Source organism: Macrobrachium rosenbergii, chromosome 20 (genome assembly GCF_040412425.1).
Source record: "Macrobrachium rosenbergii isolate ZJJX-2024 chromosome 20, ASM4041242v1, whole genome shotgun sequence".
Lineage (NCBI taxonomy): Eukaryota > Metazoa > Arthropoda > Malacostraca > Decapoda > Palaemonidae > Macrobrachium > Macrobrachium rosenbergii.
In genome coordinates, this window is record NC_089760.1 from 30,968,094 (window position 1) to 30,986,786 (window position 18,693).

The 18,693-nt window shown below is 33.8% G+C and overlaps 1 protein-coding gene and 1 long non-coding RNA gene across 18 annotated transcripts in view; one reads left to right on the forward strand and one right to left on the reverse strand.

Annotated features, from left to right (window-relative positions):
* The window catches only part of LOC136849199 (band 7 protein AGAP004871-like), a 408,970-nt gene that overhangs the window by 380,149 nt on the left and 10,128 nt on the right, over positions 1-18,693 (forward strand). For 4 of the 16 annotated variants that reach the window (XM_067122346.1, XM_067122335.1, XM_067122338.1 and 1 more), the window contains one exon: positions 6,716-6,840. The exons of 8 other annotated variants lie outside the window; for them this stretch is intronic. In XM_067122346.1, the coding sequence (XP_066978447.1) occupies positions 6,716-6,832 (117 nt within the window). In that variant the 3' untranslated portion in view covers positions 6,833-6,840. Of the gene's footprint in view, positions 1-6,715; positions 6,841-13,441; positions 13,552-18,693 lie in introns of those variants that run through there. 4 more of the 16 variants (XM_067122342.1, XM_067122339.1, XM_067122341.1 and 1 more) reach the window with 2 other exon arrangements.
* Positions 1-18,693, reverse strand: part of LOC136849200 (uncharacterized) — a 353,201-nt gene that overhangs the window by 313,521 nt on the left and 20,987 nt on the right. For both annotated transcript variants that reach the window (XR_010856257.1, XR_010856256.1), the window contains exon 2: positions 16,054-16,145. This is a non-coding gene — a long non-coding RNA (uncharacterized lncRNA). The remainder of the gene's footprint in view (positions 1-16,053; positions 16,146-18,693) is intronic.

The following is an 18,693-nucleotide window of genomic DNA, read 5'->3' on the forward strand; positions in this document are numbered from 1 at the left end:
TCTCGATAGTAGAAATGCAGTGTTAGCTTATTCGCTTGGATACGATCAGTGTTGTTTACTATCTGTGTCTTAGGTTCACACTCGATGTCATTCTCTTCCGTAGGACCACTCTAATGGATGTGTACAGTCGATTATAACACTATTTTGCACCCTTGGTGTCTCTTCGATCGAATGTTGTTTATTTTCTTGGTCTCTGCACACCGTCAATGCACATCAAAATGCATTTGCACAAATGTACACTCAATTTCTGTGTGTCTATATCCCCCTTTTTAACCCCGACAGTAGCATAACTCAGAAAAGATTAGTCCACCTTGTAAATAAAGAAAGGTAAAAGATGAAACAACCGCCAAGAACGCTTCTTATATCATATTTAGTGATGCTGGCTAGATAATCAATCCCTTTATCAATTCTCCATCTTATGTTATTCTCTCTTCTTCCATTATGCTTCATGCTTGTCAACTCTATGACCTCCTCACACGTCACTCTTTAGTTAAACAGAACCAACCTGCTTCTTATACATAAAGTAGAACTTGTAAATAAAAAGCATTTTTAGATCGATTCTGTCAGCTTATCCTGGACTCGAAAGTCTTTGGAATTTAAAAGAATGGATGAAAAACTGAATAAGAATGAATGAAGATGACGGATTAAAGATATTAGTTCTGTCACTTTTATTCAGACCATAATTATTAACCATTTTCAATAATCGAGCATAATTAACCTAACTAAATAAACGTTGAAACATTTCATGCACACCATATAAATTACGCAGTTAATTTCTACAATTTACACAAACACATGACCAATGTATCCATTCTTACTGAAGATCATTTTAAAATCCTTTCTAAGTTCACTGTTCAATATTAGAAATTAAAAGGAAATTGCAACTTCCTCTCAGGAAATTCTCTTAAACAGATACGGTTCAAGCATTCATCTTTACATAACTATTGAAAATCGTAACAAATGTACACTTACATATGTATTACTATGCATATATGTAAACATATACAATATATATATATATATACATGCACACATATATATACATACATACATACATATATATATATATATATATATATATATATATATATATATATATATATATATATATATATATATATATATATATATATATATATGGCAATGTAAACAAAAAAATGCTCAGATCAAATTATTCCATTTTCATAAATGAATGCTGTTAGAATAAATAAATAGAGAGAGAGAGAGAGAGAGAGAGAGAGAGAGAGAGAGAGAGAGAGAGAGAGAGAGAGAGAGAGAGAGAGAGAGTGTTGAATTTATTACTCAAGCTATTAACTGGTTGTTGCTGAAAACATGACATTTATTGTATGAGATTAAGGAACAGGCCGTTATAGTTTTCCGTAAAGCAAGCATAAGAGAAAAACTTCTTGAAAATTTCATTTGTATAATAGGGTTTTTCCATCATTTTTACTTAATTCGTCGTTTAAATTCTTGACCGACTGTAAATTTCAAAGGTCTCGACTTGAAAGAATTATAATTTGTTTCATATCGTTAGGTGAACTTCGCATTTCAGTGAGCAGAAATTATTTAGACCGTTTCCCTGGTTGTGTTTCCCAATATTTGCACGCCTAAGGACATATATATACCTTTATAATGACTTACTTAGCCAAATTACATTACACAGGGAAGCCAATACACTTTGATAAGGTTCTGATAATAATATACATACTTTTACGTAATTAACTAACGAGTGTGATTTCGATATATTTACATAAATTATATATTCTAATAGGGTCTAAGTTTAAACAGGCTATGTACCTGCTTAATAGTCTCAGTTTCCTTAGTTTTACATAGGATATGTACTTTCTCAAAGGTCTACGTTTTCAATAGTTTTACATAAACTATGAACTTTCGGAGTTTTTCTTAGTTTTACGTAGACAATGTACTTTCCACACTTTCCATAGTTTTACATAGGATAGGACTAAGTTGTGTCCTGCGTGTCTAAGATATCATACTTGTTCACGGGCTAAGAACTTTCTTACAGTTTTTGTACGTTGGTAAAAGCTGATATTTCTATTATCTTTGCTTTAGCCCGTATGCATTAGTAAAGGTCTAAATTTTTCGATGCTTTTCACATTTATTTTATCACTATGGCAAAGTTATAACCAAAACAATATTTACTCATTACTATATTTGCTTTCCTAAACAGTCGTTTTAAACCCCCTTTTTTGAAGACTAATTAATAAAAATGGTCGAATTTTAGAAGTCTTCACATTTGTTAGATTATTTTTATTTTCTCAATTAATAATTATGCTCTACGGAACTTCTAATCCTTTTGTATCCATTACATTTAACAACTGAATTCCATATAGGTTTTATTCCTATACTTTCTCTTACAGTTTTATATGTAAATTAATATCCTAACTTATAAGCTTACTTGCTTCACTAGGAATCTAACAATCATATGAAACTTATTTATTAATAACAAATAACTTTGAAAATAATGATTCTTTGTTTTACATGACTATTACTTGGTAAAATCACTCTAATTCTTAAATTTTGCCTAATTTTCAAATGATCGATTCAAATAAGAATCTTTGTTTTCCACAATTCACGCTCATAATTTCACATGACTTAACTGGGTAAATTCAAATTATATATATTTATGCATAATTCCAAGCTTATTGGATTTAAACTTGTAAGCAGAAATATCTGATTAAAACTTCATGTTGTAAGGGATTTAGCCCTAATAGCAAAATCACCCATAGAAATTTGAGCTGGACATGACTGACTTTTAGCGTCTCAAACATTCAAAGTATTTTACGTTACCACACCCTGAAGAAGTATATTACGTTACTACACACTGGAGAAGTATAATTACGTTACCACACACTAGAGATTCGTATGAGATTCACTAATCAGTCGGACTGTCTTGAACTTTTCTGTTTACATGAAAAATAAAGCGGATTCTATATTATTTAAAACAGGTTTAAAATATTAATTCATCCAGAGCAAATCCGATTTCACTTTTAATTCCATTCGCTATTTCGAGTAATCAGTTTTACACATTTTCCACAACTTTTTCTTGACTCTAAACAGTTTCACTTGATATGACTTTTTTCACTTTTCGCTCCAGCGATTTCTTATCTTTAATCCGCTTATTGTTTAAATGAATATTTCATTCACTGATCTATCTGCTTCATTATTTATTTACTTGCCTCTTATTAAGCCATTCAGTTATAGTTACTTACTTTCTAGGGATCTACTAATTAGCCTCTTCCTTTTCATCAAGATATTATTTTAATTTATCTTCATTCAGCGCTGTTTATATTAGCATTTCATCACCAATTTCTTTGCCATTTATCTTGCTTACAATTACATTATCATCTAATTCCGGTAACCTGAAGAAAAAATTTAAGTCTTTCGTGATTTTAGCCTATTAACCTAGTCACTTCAATATAATTTAGCGTCTGATCTAATTTTGCCCATTTTTTATAGCTTCAAATTTATCATAGATGATACTGCTAAGCATATTGCCTATTTACAGTAATGAATTATTTAACTTTTTAAACATATCTTTAATAAGTTTGTTCACTTCGTAGCATAATTTCCCTAACAGCAGCTTGGGATTTTATACAATTTCAACTTATAAGCATATTTGCTTTATTAAGTTTCCAGTGGCAAATGGCTAACAAACCCTAGCTTCCGTGCTTGGTGAATTTGAGATATGGGTATTTTTTTTACTCTACTAATAAAGTTTGCTTTTAAAGATATTAGCATTCACATGAGTCTTCATTATTAGCACCTGACATGTGTACGAGCCTTTGCTTCATGACTTGGTATTGGCCTTTATAATACAACCAGAGTTATAAATTATTTCTATAATATAATCCCTACCCATTAGGGTAGAGGTGATATACTAGGGATCAAGCATAAATCTTTTAATACATCAAAGCTGTAAATTAACTTCATTTACTTTATTACCGGATATAAGTCAGAATTTTTCTCCATTTTCTATTAGTAATCTATTTTAAATTACTAAGCGCCAGTGTTAAATATTTTAAGCCAATAATTTGCCTTTCTAATTAGGTTTAAAATATATTCAGAAAACTTTCTATTGTCAGTCTATTCCAACCTAACAGGAGTCAGTTTTATGATTTCAATCAGTATTTTACAAGAAAACTAACATACTTGAAATAATACAAATTTAATGTTTATCCTATGTGCTATCAACTTTCAAACCTAATAGGACAGTCTATATGTAAATTTCACGTGTCACGCATTACAATCAGTACGAAGAAAGATTTAACATGATTTTCAATAGTTAGCATATTAATTCAAGCAGAATTAATAAAAAATATTTTCATTTTAAAATGCCGCAAAAATCTATCTTAAAGCTTTTCATTTTCAAATACTTTTCAAATCTTTATGAGCCTGGAAGACTTCCAGTTTCACTAAACCTTCGAAGAGTTTTGGAGAACTGTCAGTTATTTTCTCATTTGAAATTAAATGCATGAGAAAAATTTTACTAATTTAGAAGAGCGTTACTTGAATCGAATATCAGTTGTTCATTTTTTTTAGTGTGAGTAAAGTAAAAAAAAAAAAACATTTTACCAATCCTCATGCAACAGTCTTAATTTTTACAGTTTGCAGAAATTCTTGAATTTCATGAAAGCTGTTCTTCATTTATCTTCAAAAAATGATAAACTGAAAATGTGCGAAATATGCATAATTTATAGACATTAACCGCCACTCAGATTCATCTTTACCAGAGTTCGTTAAATTTTCTATAAAGTCCTAAATTTTTGGAATATCTTGACAAGTTTATAATTCCCGAGCAGTCCACATGATCTGATGTTACGAAATTATTTAATTTATTTATATTATATGCTGAAATATTTATAAATTGCATAATTTTCATCAAGTGTTCAGCTGATATAGTTTTATGCAATATTCGCTTATGGCTAAAGATTAATTTTTTACAAGTTTCATAAGAGACAATTGTTTATGACAGTTGGTAATGTATAAATTATTGTATAAATGAATGAGTAAGAAAATTTAAATATTTGTTATACGTTATCAAAATGACAAAATTTACATCAACTAACTTATCGCGTTATAAACTGTTATAGGAGACGTACCGAATATGGCAATTTACACCTGAGTGTTGCTTTAACTTATATAGGATATCAAAGTTTACCTTTAATGCTAGTGCATTTGAAACAGTTTTTTTTTTCAGTGGAAAGCTGGGCTGGGAAGGGGCGGGTGGGAGATGAAAAAGATAAAAACTTGGGAGCTTAAAGAGATAAACGCGGTGCCAGGGATTAGATTACTTCCCCACGGTGTTCAGTATGTTGGCAACAAAACTGTTGGATAAGAAGAAGAGAGAGAGAGAGAGAGAGAGAGAGAGAGAGAGAGAGAGAGAGAGAGAGAGAGAGAGAGAGAGGGCTGCATAGCTAACTTTATTATGATCTTAGACTTTATTGACAAAGTCTTCGTTTTATAGCGATACGCGCGTGGCGAAAATTAATTTCTGCATTCCACAGACTAGGCAACAATATTAGATTATCACACGAAAATAAAATTACTAACGGACAGTTAATGAAGACACCATATATAACCAATATGTTCTATCTTAGGGGCAATGGACAAATAATGGACTGTATATAGCTAGATAGTTAAGCTATGTAAATCTGGTGAATGTTTGGATGAGACCCTTGTGAATGTTGTATGAAAAATGGGAAAGACGTGTAAAATTAGTAGTCTTAGGAATGAAGACTTGGTGAATTATAGATAAATGGACTCCAGGTGGAATAACAATAATGAAGAGCTGATGAAAAATAGCGAGCATATTATTTGAACTAGAGTTATCTATTAGGAATAATTTGATGCCGAAGTCCATGTAAGGAAAGCATTTGGTTTACCTGCCATAAACACAACTACACACAAAAATGCATCACATATTCGTTTGCTGGAAATACGGCTAATTTCTCTCATTGTTACACGAAGGAAAACCTTACTCTTTGCCCATGTAGGAACATGATAGAACACGTGAATGAAATGCATAGCAATTACAAACACATATTCATAGGTCTAAGATACTCGCTAACAAAAACACTTTTTTATCTTGATTATATGATAGAAATTTATTTACCTCATTATATTTTAATAATTAACATAATAAATATCTACCTCAACATTATGAAATTAAATGTTGTTAAAATACAATTCAGTCTTTCGAAATTAAGTTATAAAATAAAGAAAAAAACACTTCACTATTTTGGAACAAATTTTTGATAACCAGAGTTCAACAACATCATCTCTACTTCAGTTTTTCCAAAAATCACTAATCTATTTTTCAAAATCAAACTGTACATAATCATGCAAAGTCTTCCCCTCATCTTTAGATATGGGTAACATAGGTCTTTATAATAATCTGTCACTGAGCTTTTAAATAAAAACACCATAATTCACTTAACATCATCACTCCGCAAGGAGATTAAACTATATAAAGACAAAACCAGAAATATTTTCTTTTCTCGCAGAAAAGTAGTAGATGTAGATCTCTCTTCACCCCCTGGCCCCCCTGGCCCCCCTGGACTCTTCTTGTTTTATTTTTAAAAGAATGCTCGATGTACAGGAAAAAAGAAAAGAAAAAGAGTATTGGAACAAAACATTCCAACAACAAACCTCCTCCTCCTCCTCCTCATAACACGGCTCATGTTCCTTGTTGCAGCTGCGCTATCTTCAGACGCTGAACGCCATTTCGGCCGAAAACAACTCAACAATAATATTCCCGCTGCCCATTGACATCATTAAGTATTTGATACCGAAAAACCAGGAGGATGACTAAACAAAAAGGTACCTTGGCCCGTGACTTCGGTGGACGACTATTGACAGCTTGGCATAGGTTTCTTTTTCCTCATTTCTTTCATTTATGGATTTTATGTTTGATTTCTTTTTTTTTCACTCTTTCGCGTTTTATTTTGTAGTTTTTCATCACAAGAAAAGGTCATTGATCAATGGTGATGAAGAATACGATGACTTTCATGGAAGTGGTGCTGGTGATAAAGACTGTTACTGACAATAATGATAGTGGCGTAAGCACACAGGTGATACTGACTAATTATGAAGGTGCACAGGTGTTAAGTTCCTACTCATCCCGACGTCAGATGAACCTTTGCTTTCGTTATCAGACCTTTTCGTTTTACCTTTAAGCCACACAGGTAACACGCACTTGATAATCACATATAATTTCAAATAAGTTATATTTTCTTTCTGATTCTTTCCAGGGTTCCAAATCTCACACTGATTGGGTGTATTCCTTAGGTTCTCCTTAGTTTCCAATTCCTTTAGTTTCAAAATCAATCCTTTTTTTATATCCTGAGTTTTGTACGTACTTCTGTTTCCTTAGTCAACACCAATAAGAGCTAACATATAGTAGACTAGAAATCACTCAAAACCAAGAAACTGAATTCTTAGCCGATTTATTCTTAGCTATGACAGGAGCCTTGGCCAACAAAATGTCCACCGGGGCCGGGTCAAACGTAGACATTTAGAAGCTTTGTACAGTTTGGCTGTCGTCGATATAATCTCCTTTGCCTGACTGTGTGACTGTAGCAGACTGTAAACTCTGACCCTCTCTGTGGAGCCATGGTTGCCCCCCCTCTGACTCAGTCAAATTTCATCAACCTATGAGAGCGGGCACAAGCTAAACCCATGGTCCTTCTATAAGGGTGATTCATTCCCCAAGTTCATTTTCTTTACTCAGTTGAATTGAGTTCATGGAACAACTAGCTAACTGCTTTGATTGCCAAGTGTCACATAAAGCATATAGAAAATAAGTCATGTCCACTTGTATCTAATGGAGCGAGAGAATTCACCAAATATAAATTCCATCATCCTTTTTCACAACACTTGTCCAGTTTCCAAAATCTACTCTCTCTCCCACTGGCTCCATGATGCAACATATTCAGAACGAGCTGACCTTAGAGGACGAGACTCTCTCGCCTTACATGTAGAACTGCAAAAGTAACTTGAGAGAAGTTGTTCCATACACCGATTCACACTGTATTAACATGCATGCAAGTGTTCCAGAAGTGACCCGTGTTGAATTCATTAACAATCTCAGGGCTGAATGGAGTGGCTTGCAAATTGAAAAGCTGCAACTTGACCGATCATAGCGGAAGCTCTATAGTTTCATATTATTATTATTATTTCCTTTAGAGAGTAATCTACTCGTAATCAGGCTAATGTTACAGTTTCTAAGGGATCACTTTTACAGTAGTATCTCCTTCAACAGTCACAGAAAGTTGTCTTTCTAGAATTAGCATTCAGTTTTCTGATCTGTGATTCAATTTTTCTTCCAAAACGTGCAATGCAAAATAGTACTTATCATCATTTTTTTAAAGAACTGGAAACTGGGACATACACCAAGTTTATTTTTTAATTAGAATAGAGTCCTTAGTCTCGAATAATCATGATTTGCATTGTAAATGATTCTTAAATATACTTCTGAGTCACTCTTATATTTGGACCTTGACGCTGAACCATTGTACATTTCTAAAAGTAAATTTTAAAATCGATTGTTGAGAAAAATTGCAGAAAGTAGCATACATCATCAGTATTCAGTCCCTTCATTGACAAAAACAAAGTTCAAGATAAAAATGGTCATGTAAAAGTTGTCCCTATTTCTGAGTCAGTCACATGAAAATGTTTCAAAAGAGAGCATGCAAAGTATATCATAAGGATAATACTAAATTAAAAAGGGTTTGCTGGTATCATAATATTGACTGTCATTTTTTAATCCCAAAGAATAATGGCAACAAATCACAAAACCCTTTCCCTCACAAAATTAAATCATATTGAAAAAATATATATATTACAATCCTTCCTCCCACAAAAAAATAAAAAGTCAAAATCCTCTTTTCCCCACCAAAAAAATAGTCGACAGTCAGAAAATTATTTTATCTAAACCTCTTTGCATGATTCGCTGTAATGCTGCTGGTCCCATTTTCATTAACTTTTTTGTCCGCTACAAAATTTGGTCTCCAGGTGATCTATATACATATCTATAAATAAGCATGATCAAAAAAGAGTCTGAATGTCAACTGAGTTAAAGCAAAAATTCTCTGAGAACACAAAATTGCAATGGTTTGTGCCTCACTTGTTTCTTGCCTGATCGAAAGGTTGCATGGCATATCCATACAAAAAACACATACAAAAATACCCTCCCTTAATCTTCCCCTTAAAATCCCTGAAAAAAAAACTGTGCTACCCATCATATCTGTGTCTCATTATCCTACCCTTCAACTGTTTTATATCCTTTGACCTGACATGACCTACCTCAACTGCTCTCTCTTTGGTTGGTGTTCCTATATCTTTTTTTACATAGATTTGTCCACCCAGAAGATTTTTCCATAGACCTTTTAATCTTGTATATACATATCTATACGTCTATAAATACTTGCAACCAGTTCATGTTGATTAGTGTGATCCAAAAGTCAGTGAGTATGGCATTTCATTGGTAACCTTGTGCCTTTCAGAGACTTCATTCGTGGATTGAACTAACTGAACACCATTCATCTCATTCATGTTAAGAACCCATATATTTAATTTATTTTGAAACTTGAAAGATACTGTGAATCCTTCTTGTTATCGGAGATATTTCAACGATGAGTTAATTCTGGTGAAAACTTTTGTGCATCTTTGGAATTTGTCGTGTATTACGTAATAACATTCAGTAAGACTTCAAAGAAAACCTACGTTTTAAATTCCATTCACTCGCAGTTATCTTGTCATACGAGAGTACGAAACCCACAAAGAATAAAAGATGAAGGACCTGTTATAAAACAACCATCAGTTGAAACTTCCCTTGTTCAAAACAATGGCGCCACCAAAGAGAGAGCTCTGATCATGGCAATGTTTCAAAAACTCCGAACCGCGAGACCGACAGAGCCAAACGATATCCTTCGAAAAAAATAGGAAGAAGAAAAACATTTCCTGCTCTGTTTGTGTGTACAACTTTTATTAAGAGAATTTTTCTCTATATATATTGTCTGTGTGTGAATGCCATGACAGAGTAAAAGCACCTGACATCCATGCCTGAATCTCGACGACGTTCTACAAGGAAAATAAGACGATGGTTAATGAAAAAGAGACGATGATTTATGAAAATGTTCAGAGAACTCTTCCTGGTGACAGTTGCTTTTAATCTGTGTCAACGTTCAGCAAATTCACTGAATATCAATTCCACAATTCATCCACATTTTTTCTCCTATACACACAGTTTGATTCTCATTCCAGTCGCCTTAGACCCCCAAAAGTGTGGTTTTTGATCCATTCTCTCTATCACACACGAGCACCCTGATTTAAAAACGCGGAAAAAACCCAATTTCCATTTTGGAAGACTTTCGTGGAAACCACCTCACTGATCACTGATTTTCTTGGTGACTGAAAGCACTTAATTGCACTGAAAGCACTTTACAAAGCACTAAAATACCTTCAATACTCTTTTTTTAATAAAAACGTTGGCTGTTCTGTTCTCGTGCGTAATGTTTAACTCTTTTTCCACCTTTCCTCTCTGTAAGATTGAAGAGACTTCATCTCTTAGAATCACCTGTCATCTTGTTGGTTCTAAACTGCCAATGCCTACTGACACCCCTCACGTAATCTAGTCCCTGTTAAAGCAAGATCTTAAGGCACTGTTGTCCTCTATGTGCTATGGTATTCAAGTTGTTGATTTTCCTTATCAGTAATTTGTAGTTGTCACATTCAGATTGAAAGCCCCAACGCTCAGATATCATAATGGAAGACACGCAAAAGTCTATCATTCTTCAGAAAGTCAAGGGATGAAGAGCTTAGATCGTTTCCTTCAAACCACCCCTGCTCGATTTACCTTGAGATTATCAGCCCAATAGAAAGACTATGGAGTTTATAAGGAACTAGTTCAATTTAAAGTCTACGTAGCCTCATCCCCGTTATAGGGATGAGGCGTTCAGTATGTCATTTCAGTACATGATCAACTAAATTTCTTTGAGATCGTAAACAGTAGTATTATATCACAGTACCTTTGCTTCACAGCACATGAGACGCAGACATAGTTTTCTGCTTGGGTATAATATATATATGTATATATATATATATATATATATATATATATATATATATATATATATATATATATATATATATATAGTTACATATATATATTAGCACAGGCAAATAAGTAGCGAATGTAACAAACAAGTTTAGCAAATCATCGGCTAAAGGTGAGACGGTGAACCCAACTGCAGTCTTTAGGATATTTTGTTATCTATTAAATGGTGACTGAAAAATTCAGCCCTGATTGTCCCATGGATTAATAATGTTGTGATGTTTGGTGGAGAAATTTCTATAAATTCCTTATTGTATTTCAGTTGAAATGTAATCCTTATTCAAAAGTCTACGCAGTATTTCTCAGGTATAGCTCTCAATAACTTCCCTTTGTTTACAGATCTTGTAGGACACATTCAAACATGGTTGATCTTCGGTAGTAACCCCAAACAGTTCCCAGTCGAACAAATATCTAGGTGACGGAAGCTATAACCTTAGTTCTGCTGTTTGATTTCTATAAAGACATTTGATATAATTTCCATTTTGCGTAACTTTATTGCCGTGCTTTTAATGAATCGAATAAAGATTATGCGTACGGAATTTAGAATGAATTTTATTTTTCGTATAACGATTAATGTAATTTGTTGTGTAGTGTAATTCTCTTCACATTACAGTAGTGTGATAAATAAGAGTATTCAATTCAGCATCGAAAATTTAGCAGTATAATACTTTTGGAAGTCATTATTTTCCCCAGAAAGTTGGAAGACATCAAGTCTACGAGTTTTGTCTTGTACTATGACTTATTCTTCAAGGAAAAGATATCTCGAATAAATATGTTATAGAGTAAAACAGAATATAATAAAAATCTACAGTTACGGAGCTTTTCGACCTCTGAGATAAATTCGGAGATATAATAACTCAAACAAAGTTTTTAAAGAATTCTAAATTCTTAGAAAACTCAGTACCAGCGAGGCTTTTACTTAGTTTCCCTAAATTCTAATAAGTGAAGCTCTCCTAAAAAAGTAAGTAATTTACGATTTCCAAGACTAAAAATTCTTTAAGGTAAAAATTCTAGTTTCAAAATTCGAAACTCGAAAATTCGAAAGTAACAAACATTGTAGAACTCGGTGATACGGACTTTACTGTAGCCTAAGTAAACAAAAAGCAGAAGTCAATAAAAAATGGCATATTAATATTTCTCCGAAAGAGCCCTCAGCAATGAGGTCTGATTTCCCTGGGGACATAAAATCTATGTATTATACTGAATAAGTGAAAATATTATTACTAATAATATAGGAGATTTATGGAACACACATGAAATATGTGACTCTGAGTTTTAAAGAAATGAATACTGAGAAAAAACTCGTTTTAATGTATTAAGATGATTCTTTTTAAATAAGATGAAAAAGACTGAAGACAATGGGAAAATTTCTTTCATTAGAACTCTTTCAGAACACTAGCTCATTACATAAATTAACGTATTGCGAATGAACGATCATTAAATTTGGCTTCCAAAAGTCAACCGTTCACGAGCTTTAATTGTCAACACCTTGTTCAGTATTAAAAAAGATACCTAACAACAAGCAATTTCTTATTATTGTTTTTTTACTATGCTGAAAGAATCTAACAGGCTTAAAATTAGCGGCTTTTCATCACATTTTATCACTGACAAACAATTATAAAAGAAACAGTCCTCAGTCATATAGAAGAAAATAGCTGTCGCAACAGATACTGAACATACATAATTAACAGATGTGCCCATAAATACATCTGGAAGAGACGATGCAAAACCTCAAAAATTGTTTCGACAATATGATCGAACCTTCTTTGATGCAAATTGGCAAAATGAGTCAGAATAGGTCTAGTTATAGATGAAATCTTCAGAACAAATGTTACCATGAGTTTCCCTTTGCACAGATTGGCACTCCACAAGCATGTAAATAAATGCAGAAGAGCACTCGTGTGTAGAAGTCTAATTTCACCGTCTTGTAGAAGTCTATGTATTTAAAATGGGCTCAAGATCATAAACAGATGTATATAAATAAAAGCAGCGTAATACCAAACAATGACATAATCTTCTGAAATAACAGGTAACCTTGGTAATAGCAGGTCTGTTTGTCAATGTTCTGAGCAATGAAGGCCTAGATCGAGCTGTTAATATGTCCTTAGTCTCCCTTGGTACCTCTTTTTCTCACCAGATTAAAAGAAGAGGAAGAAAAGGTGGACCCTTGTAGCAGGAGAAGCAGAGGCAGCAGCAACAGCTCTTCAGACAAAGGAAAAAATGTTTTCCGAAGTGTTTTTTCTTAAATGTTGTAGCTCATCCAAACCAAAATTCGAGATGTCTCATTGTAAACCTTCCTTGTTTCAGCTGCGGTACCTTCAGACTCTGAGTTCCATCTCAGCAGAAAAGAACTCCACTATCATATTCCCTCTGCCAATTGATTTAATTCAACAATTCATCAAGCGAAACTAGATAAGGTACAAGGACGCACGACCTTGGTGGAACAGACCTTATTATGTTCTATAATCACTTGATAAAACAATGGCACCAGTAGGAACTGGGACACTATGTGCTAAAAGTCAAACATTCCAGTTCTCTTGTGAGAACTGGTTGTTTGCGGGATCACTAAAAGACACTAATGGCATGGCGTGTTGTTTGTTAAAGTTTTGAATACCTTTTTATTTTTATCCTGAAGCAACATATATCTTTTTAAATGAATGGTTGCACATCCAACATTCCACCAAGGTCTGGTCAATGAAAAGTAAAGAGAGATTTTGCACAAAGAAATACAATAAATGTGATGGTCCTCCCGAACTTTTGAGAAGACCTAGTTAAACCAATCACGGTTGTTTGTTTTCACATTGAAATCACGTTAATTGGTGTGCACTCATTTAAAACAAAGAAACAATACACTGTTTTATCCATGGTGTATACTGCAAAACATTCATAATCGAGGAGCACCACTGACTTGCAACGATCAGACAGAGATTGGTAATGCATGACATCTGGACTTAACAATACAGTTGTTATATTGACAAGAAGAAAGAAACGTTAAAATTAACTCGTTGACAAGACCAACTCTACTATTTACTGACAGGTGAGTGGGAAGTTATATTGGCCATGAATTTATCAAATCACTTGACTGAATTTTGTTATGTCCCTCTCCAGTAAATGGTGCAAACTACATCCAAAGTTTGTACGCCCTTTGAAACCAAGATTTACCCCCAGATTTGTGTATACTGTAAAGGCAGATGTAAGCCAGATGAGCTTTGTGCCAGAGCATCTGCTAATCAGTAGAATGGTAAGTTAGTATTAGTGATAATTGCTTCCGTTGTATAAATGGTTTGGCAGTGCGCTTGTAAGTACCAGAAAAACTAAGTTGCTAGGTAGGTTTAAAATTAAGCTTGTTAGACAGATTCACTAGTTTAAAAAACATAACCTCTCCATGGAAAAAGTAACACTAATCTTGAATCTTTCCTCCAAATCATCATGATGTTATAATTAAATGAAGGTGAAATCTGAGTTTGGTAAAACTGTGTTTTGCATTATGCAGCAAAAGAACCTGATTAAAGCTTAGAACGGTTCTAGCAAATTCGTACGAGAACTCAACCACGGCCAATCAGTAGTAGAAAGGGCACTGTGATACAAAGAGAACAATTGGTTTGATAGTTAAGGATGACGGGAGTGAAATTCAAAATCGCTGAGAAGAAATTTAAGTTAGCTGAGGTGAATTTTCATATAGAAGGGGTAGTAAGATGACGCCACTGATAAACGGGAGAAAATATTTTTAGGTGAAAGAGAAAGGGTAGGGAGGGGAAGATTTATGTAGATGAAAAATTAGTTAGCTTAAAAGACTGCATGCAAAAAAATGAAAGCACGTACAACTAGCCAACTTCAGTTCAACAATGCAAAAAAGTGCTCTGTGACAAGGTAAGTCCATCGTATTTGTAAACTCTATTTGTCAGGTATTAGGATATAAAAATTTTAGAACTTGGAGCATTTTGCCTTTTCTAGCAGGCATAAAGGTGGCATGATTATGAATCTCCTGTCTGCAATAGGCAAGGCTTTCAGTGTGTGTGTCCTTCAGTACGTGTAACACTTGTTCCACGCAAAATGGAAGCATAATGCACACCAGATGTTTTATAAAAGAGTAGAAGTCATAGAGCTCGTCAATGTTGCAGTTATAAAACTGGCGTCTCCTCCTTTGCAACTGTTGCATTAGCTTTCCCCATTTGCAGTAAACTGTTGATTGTTCGTTGATAAAGCTTATAGAACTGCTGATACTCAGACTTTATGCTTTATCCTTGGTAGTTTTTGAAGTGGTAGATAATTTTAAAATTCATTATGAATTTTCAACCCCATTCCTATTAAGTGTCCTCCGTTTTAAATGTCTCAATAGCGAAAAAAATACAAAAAGCATGACCTTTTAGAAAGGAAAGGAGACAAAGACAAAAGTGAACGAAAAAATTATTTTTAAAGTTCACTGTGTTTCATTCTTATTATTCCCTTACTTCCACATATTCTCTACTCGAAGGGTTTAATTTGGCCCACGCAAAGGAATCCCAGACCGAATCGAAACTTATCATCCAAAAGTATAAAACTCTAAGCAAGTTATCTTAAGCAAAAGGCCGAACTCTTACGAGGATACTGAATCTTGAGGAAAACCCTTAAATCTTAAAAAACGTAAAAAATCTTAGAAAGCTCAGAAATCCTAAGCAGAAAGATTTTTTAAAACTATTTTCTTGCAGGGGTCAAGATCTGAAGCAGGCCTACAAACTGTTACCGAAATTTCATGCAAATAAATAATTCATAATGAACGCCTGAACTCTTATGCAAAGTTGTTTAATCTTACCAACATATCTCAGGTCATATACTGCTCTAAACTACTGTGCAAAAGAGAGTATGATCTCGTGCAGAGCTTTGAAACATGATCCAAAGCGGAGCAAATACCAATTCTTATAGTGAACTATAGAACTCACAGCGAGATGCCATAGATAGTCTTCTGGGTGTTGTGAAATCTTGTCCAAGGTGCTTTTTAATCATGGTGAGCTCTGAAGTCTTCTCCAAAATTCTGAAACGTAAAAATGAAAAAAGGAAGTGAGGAGAGGATATGAGTTATGTTTAATACAAATCAATTAACAAAAGGTTAAGAGGTTGATAAATAACAATTGACACTTTGATAATATAAGCAAGATATGAATAAACCGCAAGAAACCCGAAAAGGACATTACATTTCCCTGAAACTTAAAAACAAGATTTCTAACACGGTCAAGAGGACCCCTCTATAGTTTTACCGTCACTAGATTATGGAATGCTGAATCTCTGCGAGACCTGTAGTATACACTAACTTTATAGAATCATTCACCTTAGATGATGGCAGAGGTTCGCCATTCAAACGCATTTCATGAAAGGTGGTCAAACAGATGATATCTCAGTGACGTTACATTCCTTATTTACCAGAATTCGTAGAATTCTATCCAAAAAATTAAGGCTTCAATACAATCCTGACATGCGCTCATTCAAACGCATTTCATGAAAGGTGGTCAAACAGATGATATCTCAGTGACGTTACATTCCTTATTTACCAGAATTCGTAAAATTCTATCCAAAAAATTAAGGCTTCAATACAATCCTGACATGCGCTCTCGTAAAAAATCCAGCAGTTACAGATAGAGGTTTGAAGCACGTGGCACATCATCTTTGCAGATCTAAAAATCCTTGAGACTAATACCTAACCTTCTGACAAAAATAATATCATATTTACTCACAGAAGTAAATATATGAGAATGAAAAGTTGAGTAACATCAAGTATCGTCAAATAACCAATATGATTATAGCGTTATCAATGTACTGTACAGTGGATGGAGGAATGTGAGCACGAAGTGAAATCAGTATATCTGTCATGGGTTTCTTTTAAGACTGGCAGGGACTTCTTATCACATCCAGGGTGAGCAAAAAAAAAAAAAAAATCCTTACAAGTCTTCCACAACCCGTCTTTTACGGCCAACATTCATGTCACTAATAAAAAAAGACAATGAAAGTCCCTGAGAGCTGTAAAAAAAAAAAGTCATGATAAGGAAGTCTTATGCCGAACAGTGAGCTAGCCTTTTTATGCAGAACACAGATGTTGGACGCTATGATACCTTCTTCACGGTAATGAAATTTCATGCTCAACTTCGAAATCTTGTTACAAAAAACGCGTATTTTATACGGAGATAGCAGTATTTCTGAAATATGCTGAATCTTACAATATTTGTCCTAACCTTGTACTGCATACGCTCAACACATCTTTCTGCATAATTCTTAAATGTGCCGATATGTAAAACCTAACACTAAAGTCTGAATCAACTTCTAAAAGAGTGCCCTCTCAAGGGTCTGCCTCAGCTATTATTTTCAAATCATACAGCCGTATATTGTCATAGACTAAGATTTCGTATTTCCTGCGGAATATCCAATATGCCTGAAATTAACAATGCTAATGACAACTGATCATCTTTTTTAATTAGCTAAAATAAAGAGCAGGGTTCGTGAGTTGGAGATGATACACTCGCCCTCAACCAGAAAGAGGAGAGTTGGGATTTTTTTCCGTGATGTTAGCACAGAATGGAAATTAAAGGTTACCGGAATGGAGGGGCCTCAAAATCTCCCGCCATCACCGAAATAATACTTAAAGGGGAACTGCCCAAATAAACCTTAGAACTCTGCTACTGATGAAAAGTAAAAGCCTGTCGGCCCTGAAGGCCTTGTAGAATGTTACTTAGTTCATATGCATTATTCATTACCCAAAGCAAATAATAACGACCTCTTCTGCTCAGAAAAAACAAACAAAAAGAAACAAAACAAAGATGCAAATCAATATAGCTCACAGCTTTCAACAGCTGGAGGATGCATTGATATTTCATGACATGTAAATTCTGGTCACCTTCTTATGAAGAATATGGAACTTGCGAGCAAACATAGACGATAGTATCCAAAAAAAAAAAAAAACACACATCTCCAGCTCTTGCAGACGTGTCGGGATTTTTTCATCATAAAAGGAATTTTCAATAAGTCCTCTCTCATATGAATCAGGGATTAAAGAAATCTGACTTTTCTGTCGTAAAAACTTCAACCTTCCTTTCACAATACTGTTTTTTCACATAGCATGTTAATATTAAAAGATGGCTGAAATTGAACGAAATACAGTGCATATTTGCTTTATGAAAATTAAAATAAAATAGCCATTCGCTGGGGCCGGAAAAAACTGTTAATACCTTGAAATTTATGTTGCATATAATGTGTAATATTACAAAAAAAAAAAGATAGTTAAAATATGATGGAAATGAAAGTCTGGTGATATTGGCTGATCTACGTGCTATAGAAAAACGACTTCTGTGAATAATAATATTTGATAAATAGAAATCTTAACCTATTGTCAGCCCGCAAAATATTCTTTTTCGCAGAAAGTAAAATGGTTACTACAGTTTTATTGTTCATCACATCCTAAGTAAACCAGCCATAACTTCAAAGATCTTTAAAGCCACTCTGTGATTTGATGCCTGTAAGAAATTTTACAGTAAATAATTTCCAAATAATTATTGGTAAGATTTCAAAATGGATCATCCAGAAGAATCACAGGA